At 36.2% G+C, this 7,996-nt stretch overlaps 1 protein-coding gene across 1 annotated transcript; it reads left to right on the top strand.

Moving 5' to 3' along the window:
• The first annotated feature begins 1,145 nt into the window (after positions 1 to 1,145).
• Positions 1,146 to 6,096, top strand: LOC112737776 (RNA polymerase sigma factor sigB). Its single transcript, XM_025787869.3, has 6 exons — positions 1,146 to 2,022; positions 3,297 to 3,899; positions 4,417 to 4,647; positions 4,753 to 4,893; positions 5,024 to 5,224; positions 5,327 to 6,096. The coding sequence occupies exons 1-6, from the start codon at positions 1,474 to 1,476 to the stop codon at positions 5,609 to 5,611; spliced, it is 2,010 nt and encodes a 669-aa protein (XP_025643654.1). The 5' UTR covers positions 1,146 to 1,473; the 3' UTR covers positions 5,612 to 6,096.
• Positions 6,097 to 7,996: the final 1,900 nt, after the last annotated feature.

The raw sequence follows: 7,996 nt of genomic DNA, 5'->3' as shown, positions 1-7,996 counted from the left end.
TTCGACTCTTGGTTATATTCGGAAATAAGAAAATCAATTTATTTAATCAAATGCTTGTATAATTGTGCTAATTCAGAATTTCTAATCAAAACATGGGAACCAAAAATGTCTTATATGTAGCTAAAATTATGTACCATTATACAATGTTACCAGAGAATTTGCCACAATTTGTTTTCTTTGTTGATGAGTTTGGAGTGACTATTATCACAGTCGTTATTCTCGAGGTGTGGTCATCACCGCTGTCACCGTTACCAAAACTTCTCTGGTCCTCCTCATCACTTTGTTCGTTTTGGCTTATAAGTTCAGTTAACCTTTGAATTTCTGCTTTTAGTAATTCTTTGATCACTAATAGTTCAGCTATAGTAGGAGGAGAAGGTGAATTGTTCTGTTTATTTGCCATTAGTTATAACCTACAAAACAGGGTAAATAATCGGACAGAAAAAATAATAGCGGGATTAAGTAAACTCGGCCACATGGTGGGTGCCAAATGTTCCTGCGTAGTAAGTCGGACTTGAGGCATAACTCGTCTTGTTCAAGGATTGAGCTTGTCTTTGCCTGAGACGGATGAGGTATACGCCAGCTTCAATAGAAATGGCGGTGGCGGGCACCCACAAAAATACTTCGATGCCCAAGTTAGTAAGAATAGAAGTTGAGTATAATACAATTCAGAATGGATAGCGTACTTTTTACATAGTTAGGGTTTAGTATTTATAAAGTGTAATCTTCTGTAGAGAAGTTGAGATATTTGCCTGATCAGTCACTATCTTAATTTATTTCTGAGTAGGTTGCTATCAGCGAGATTCTCTCTAACAAAAGATAAGTTACATTTGTTATTGTATTTGAATTCTAATTTATAAACATAGTTAAATTGGGTTATAACTGCCAGATTAATTACAAATTACATTCTTATTATACCTATTTATAGTAAATTAATTACTAGTAAAATTATCTTAATTGGACCTTGAACTTCTTTTTTACTCTTAAGATTAACTTCCATTAACGACAACTTTGCCTATAAGCTGCAAAAAAAAAAAAAAAAAAAAAATTAAAAATCCTAATTACAATTAAAAAAAGCATTTAAATCTAAAAATAATATTTTCTATTATATTTCTACTCTACTACTACAAAAAAACAAAATTACTACTAGAATTTCATTGATAAAATTTTAGTCCATCAATCTAAAACAAATAAAATATATTTGATGTATAAATCTAAAATTAGGTCTTAGTTTATCAGATTAAAAAATACTACTGAAAATAAAAAATCTAAAATTGGTCCAAAAGAACTATAATTCTCAAAATTGGGCTTGAATTAAATGGATCACCTATCCTCTTCTTATTTTGGGCTTAAGAAATTAGGTTTCGGGCCAATGCAAGACCAAACTCAATTGACCCAACTCCTCTCTCCTTCCCTGGGAAGGAATCTCCAGCGACTCCTTCTCCTCCACTGTCCTACAGCTGCTGTCCTCCACCCATGTCCAACCCTTGCTGCCCTAGGATTGATGTTGCCGTCCAAGACCAGCACGCACCCAACCCTGCGTGCAGCGGCCGCCTTTCGGGCATACCCGTTACAGACCCGAGTCCACTCTCACGGTCCCAAGGAAATACGGCGGCGATGAGTGGTGCTGGCTTCGCCATGATTGAGGGAACTCGACGGCACAGACCCCTGCCTTTTACCGTCACCGCTCTGTCTTCCATCGTCGCTGCTCCGTCAACCCGGAACTTCGCGAGCATTTGCGCTCCCTTCGCGGAGGCGCCGTCCTCGGCGACGCCTCCCCTGTTTAGCTCTGCAGCGTCGTCGGTGCCGGGCAAGACCACCGCGTGCGAGTTCAGATGCGGTGGCTTTGGTGGTGGTCGCGTGGCCTTCACCTCTGCCGGTTCTTGGTTTGCGTCCTCCACCTTCTCCATAGCGACGGCGCCGTCTTCGGCGCCGCTTCTGGCAGTGAGTTTCCCGTCTCCGTTGCCCAGAGTGGTGCCATTCACTGCTCGTCCATCAACATCGTCACTCTCAATCGCGATCGCGGTAGATATATCTTCTGAATCTTCTACTTGTTGAATTGATTGTGTTATCATATCCTGAATTGTGATTGATGATGCTGGAACTGGACATTGAAATTTTGATTGAATTTCTGGATCTGAAATTTAAAATTCTGCTTGAGCTGTTGATTCTGTGGATGAATTTTTTTGGATCTGGACATGGTGTTGATATGGTAATTTTGGCTTTGAAATTTCTGGAAAAGGATTTTTCCATCTTTCTTCATAAAATTTTGCTAAATAAAATGCATCCAAAGAGATTTAGGATCGTCAAATATAATTTCTATATGGATATGTGTTTAATCCATTGAGAAAATTCTTCAATATTTCCGCGACTTTAAATATAAGATTAAAAGGCAGTAAAATACTCAACTACACTTCCAATTTGTTCCATTGGAGGTGAGATCGCCAAACCACCATGAAAATGGAGAATGGTGGCCAATGAAAGCACCAAATGTTAGGGATAAGAATCTAAGAGATAGGGAGAGAATAGAAAATTTCCCAATTAAGGGCCAATAGAGAGAAGAGAGAGTTGAGAGAATCCCAATTAGGGCCAAAGAAGAAAGGAATCAATCACTGAAATCATTCATTGCTAGTTACATTCTTACTATACCTATTTATAGTAAATCAATTACTAGTAAAACTATCCTAATTGGATCTTAGACCTCGTTTTTACTCATAACAAACAGCTACCCTTCCACAACCATTTTTTCCCCAATCTAATATCAATTCGATTTCACCATTCTTGGCTCCGCATTCCACTTGTTTGTATTGTTACATTTGTATATTTGGATTGAGTGATGTCAGTGTGATCTTATTGCCCTTGGCGATGCTTTATTATTGCTATTATTATTATTATTTACTCATTTCATGGACAGGGAGCTTACTTATTCCTGTTCATGGCTGCATTAAGCATGCCATTTTGACAAAGTTCAGCAACATTTATCCCCATTTTTTATGTTATTATATTATAATCCAACTGTCGATGAGGCTTGACATAGTTTGTAACATTGAACTGGGTGTAGACAATTTTCATTCTATTTTGTGTGCTTCTTGTTGCAAGTTGTTGTAAAGGAAATAGTTAAGATAGGAGGGGGAAAGAAAAACAAAATTTCATTGTTTACCCATTTTTTTTATTATTTCTTTTTCACAATTCATATTATAGGAACTTAAAATAGAAGCCAAACAGGCCATTATAATTAGAAAATAGATTTAGTTATATCGAACTCACCCAGAGACTAATTTATTTATGCCTATTATCAGGCAAAGTTTAAATCAACCTTATCTACAGAATCACTTCTTACTAGTGAAGAGGCTGTAATAGCTGCTGCTGCTTATGAAGCTGTTGCTCTTGCTAAAGCTGCTGTGAAGGTTGCAAAGGATGCAGCCCTGCTAGTTAAAAAGAAACCCTCGGCAGAACCAGCATTTAGATCGCATGTATCTTCCAAATCTGATAATTTACTTCTGAAGTGGGTTCAACGCATGGAAACAGGAGATGACATAGCAAGACGTCCCATTGACTCTGGAGCACAAACAGTGGAAGATGTAAACATAGTGGATAGTGATGAGGAGTCTGATAATGTGGAGCCTACCTATGAGGAACTTGAGCTTCTGCAGGAACAGCTTTCAGATAGTATAGCCGTAAGATCTAGGCGCCAAATAGAAAGAAAAGCTAGAAGAGAGAGGGTGGCAGAGAAGACTGCCACAAATATTGTTTCTTTTAAGTCTGGTTCCCCCAGCAGGAGAAAGCGTGTTCCCGTTCAAGAAGTAGACTATTCCGATCCACTTCGTTACTTGAGAACAACAACCAGCACTACTAGGCTTCTTACATCAACTGAAGAAGTTCAACTGTCTGAAGGAATTCAGGTGAGAATCTCATGTTAGTGGTTATGCACTATTTTTATACTACGCTCGCGTGGCAACCATGGTTTCGTACATTTTATTTTTAATATGCTCCAAATATGTTATATAGTCTCCATAAAATGCATGCTGATTTTATGATTCTTCAATAAATTTTATGCCAATTTTAAGATATATCAAGTTATGCAAGTCTCATCCGTTAGGTTTGCGGCTATTCACTTAATCTTACTTCCTGTTTAGCTGACCATTTTTGTTTTTTGTTTTAAGAATCATCAGAGTCGGAAAAGGAATGCAATATTACAATGAAATTAGAAAGAATCTACTTATGCAGATTATTATTCAAAGAATTTATATTTTAGGAGATTTTAATCTTTAAGTTATAAAATTGCCATCGAATACCACCCCCCCAAAAAACAAGGAAAAAAGAATAACTGTCTTCAAAGTTTCTTTCTGATAATGCAGTGAAGTTTATAATATTCTTTGTCACCTAAATTATCTGGCCCCTACTGCGAATATGATTCAGGACCTACTAAAGCTTGAAAAGCTCCGGGAGGAAGTTGCAGAAAGATGTGGTGGGCAACCCACATTTGCTCAATGGGCTGCAGTAGCTGGAGTAGATCAGAAGACCCTGAGGAAACGTCTAAATCATGGGAAATTTTGCAAAGACAAAATGATTAAAAGCAATATACGGCTTGTGATATCAATTGCTAAGAATTATCAAGGAGCTGGGATGAACCTGGAGGATCTTGTCCAGGTATATTACCGATTCTACAGTTTTCGGTTAAACACATTGTAGCTATGACGAGCATGATGACCTTATTGTTTCAGTAATCAACTATATAATTCCCATTGATTACAGGAAGGATGCCGAGGCCTTGTGAGAGGTGCAGAGAAGTTTGACGCTTCCAAGGGTTTTAAGTTCTCCACATATGCTCATTGGTGGATTAAACAGGCAGTTCGAAAGTCGCTTTCTGATCAGTCAAGGACCATTCGCCTACCTGTGAGCATTATACTTATCTTTGGTTATCTTCTTTCTGACTATGCGTGTTTCGGTGAAAGAAACTGCGAAGTTGAAATAGATCTAATGTCTATGATCGTCTGTATCATTGCATTGTTTTTTGTTTCGGCAGTTCCACATGGTGGAGGCAACTTACAGAGTGAAAGAGGCAAGAAAACAATTTTTTAGTGAAAATGGAAGAAACCCCAATGATGAAGAAGTTGCTGCAGCAACTGGACTGTCAATGAAGAGGCTTGGTGCTGTACTCTTGACCCCAAAAGCTCCCAGATCTCTAGAGCAGAAGATTGGGATCAACCAGAATTTGAAGCCTTCGGTCTGTCCTAAACTTAATAAAATTTATTATGCTTGATGGAAAAGGACTTGTCTATGTGAGTTCATTTTACTGATATGATGACGGACTTGTGTTTTTGACCAGGAAGTGATCGCTCATCCCGATGCTGAAACAGCTGAGGAACAGCTCATCAAACAGATGATGAAGAAGGACCTCGAGATGGTGCTGGAAAGTCTTAATCCCAGAGAGCAACAGGTCATAAGATGGAGATTTGGTATGGATGATGGAAGGATGAAGACATTGCAAGAGATAGGGGAAATGATGGGCGTGAGTAGGGAGAGAGTTAGGCAAATTGAGTCTGTTGCTTTTAGGAAACTTAGGAACAAGAAGAGGACCAAGCATTTCCAGCAGTATTTGGTTTCATCATAATCCTACCAAATATATATATATATATATATATATATATATATGTTCCCATTGTTACAGCGGAGACAGAGAGTTAGGCTTATTTGATGCTGGTGAGGGTGCGGTCCATTCTCCCTTTTGCATATTTGTTTGTATCATTGTATGTACGTTCTTCCTCCTTTTTATTTTCGTTTTCATCTTTTACCTTCTTCCTCTCCAAAATAGGAAACAGAACGTTATTGGTATACCACTCGGAAATGGATGTACACACAAGGGAATAACTGTGGATTTATTATTACTAGTCAACCATTTTTTTATCAGATGTTGAAGTGAGCTCTCTTCCCCTTCATTTCCTGACGAAGATAAATAGATAATTCCCCAGACAAGAGTATCCTGTTAACCGTTGTATAGATTATTCACAAATCACATTTGCAGATATGCTGCATGAATAATTCAACTACTTATACCACTATCGTTCGTAATAAATATATTTTGGAGTTGTATAGTCAGTATATTTCTAAAATTACTTTTAATTATATTTATTTGTATCAGTTGTATAAGTAAAGTAACTCCACAAATTAATTGTTCATGCAGTATTTGTGAAATTATTCTTTTCTTTTATACTGATTTCTGATCTGTAAATTCAGGTGCCATAGTTTTTTATTTTATTTTTTGGGTCTTGGAGCCTAGAGGGTTGTTACTTGTTATTTGTTGAAGTTCTGGTATGGCAACCTTTGCTAGGGCTTATAATATTAAGTAAAAAAATATTTAATTATTTTATTAGTTTTTATAGTTTTATCGAATTCATAATTAAATTTTTATATTTTATTTTTAAAATTAAGTTTCAACACTATTTTTAATTTGATAAAATTATAAAAACTAACGGTATAATTAAACCTAAAAAAATTACAAATCAAATTGTTTACGCCTGATAAATATTTCAAATATAAGTAATTAAGAACGAATAAAGTAAACACACTAAGCACTAACAATTACATCCGGTAGACAGCTAATTATTATTAGGTGAATTTTATGATGTCTTTTCTAACTTATATTTTATGGTAAAATTTAAATATTTAATAATTATTTATTTTTATATTTTAAAATTAAATATTAATTTTTAATTATTTTTAATAAATTAGACAAATATTTTTAGGTATTTATTATTAATTCGGGCCAGAACAATAGTGTAATATTTGAAAATGGGGTTAGAATAGTATAATACACATGTATGAGTCTAAAAGTAATATCCTGTAATCGGTTAAAAATTTATATGCATGAAAAATCATGATTCACAGATTTTTATTTAAAAACGATTTTTTAAAAGAATAAATAAATAAAAAATGCTATTTATTATTTTTATCTTTTCCTGACAATGTCCATATTTATTAGCCATAGTATATACTTATACAATCTGTTATAACTTAACTAATTAGAACCTGAATTAGGTATATTAATTAGTTAGACTAGACACAGAGTTAGTTAGACTATTACGTTGTATACATATATACACGATTAAGTAAGCTAATTCACTTCTTGATCCTCTTACAATCAATAACAGCTAAGTCTATTGTCTCACACTCTTCACATCTTGACCCTTTTACAATCAATAACACCTAAGTCCATTCTCTCATACTCTTCACAATATTCATAACATAGCATCAGAAGCAATTTTTTCCCCTTGAACCCTCCACCATTTTCTTCTTTCTCTCTTCTCTCTTCCTCTTTCTTTGACTCACACAACTGAGTTTGATGAGAATGCGCGTATTTCACTTCTATTCTTGGTAGAAACAGCAATTTCGATCAACGAGACTTAGAAAGAAGCGTCTCCTTTTTTTTTCTTCCCCTAATTTCACCAACCATGGCGCAGCTAGCTTCATCTTTATTTGCGGTTTTTTTAGCTTCATCAATGGCTGTAGATCCTTATAACCTCTCTCCCGCTAATCAACCAGGTTTGATCTTGGTCACTTAACAACTCGCTGAGGACAACTATCATTCTTGGAGTCGTGCGATGCAAAAAGCCCTCAATGCCAAACGTAAGCTTGGCTTCAACACTGGATCGGTGCCTAAACCAGATCCAACCACTGAACCAGAGAAATTTGAGAACTGGCAGTGCGTGAATGACGTAATAAGCACATGAATTCTGAATTCTATTTCAAAAGAAATTGCTACCTCTCTCATATACATAGATTCTGCAGCAGAGTTGTGGAACGATTTGAAGGAGCGTTTTCAATATGGAAATGGCCCTCGCATGTTCGAATTGAAGCGCGACTTGATAAATCTTCGACAAGATGCCATGTTTGTGTCACAATACTTCACAAGAATTAAGGTTCTTTGGGAAGAATTGAACTCATATCGCCCGGTGCAATGCAATTGCGATGATGCGCGCGCCATGCAAGAGTTTCTCCA

Source organism: Arachis hypogaea, chromosome 13 (genome assembly GCF_003086295.3).
Source record: "Arachis hypogaea cultivar Tifrunner chromosome 13, arahy.Tifrunner.gnm2.J5K5, whole genome shotgun sequence".
In the NCBI taxonomy this organism is placed as follows: domain Eukaryota; kingdom Viridiplantae; phylum Streptophyta; class Magnoliopsida; order Fabales; family Fabaceae; genus Arachis; species Arachis hypogaea.
This window is presented reverse-complemented; position numbering and strand designations above follow the sequence as displayed.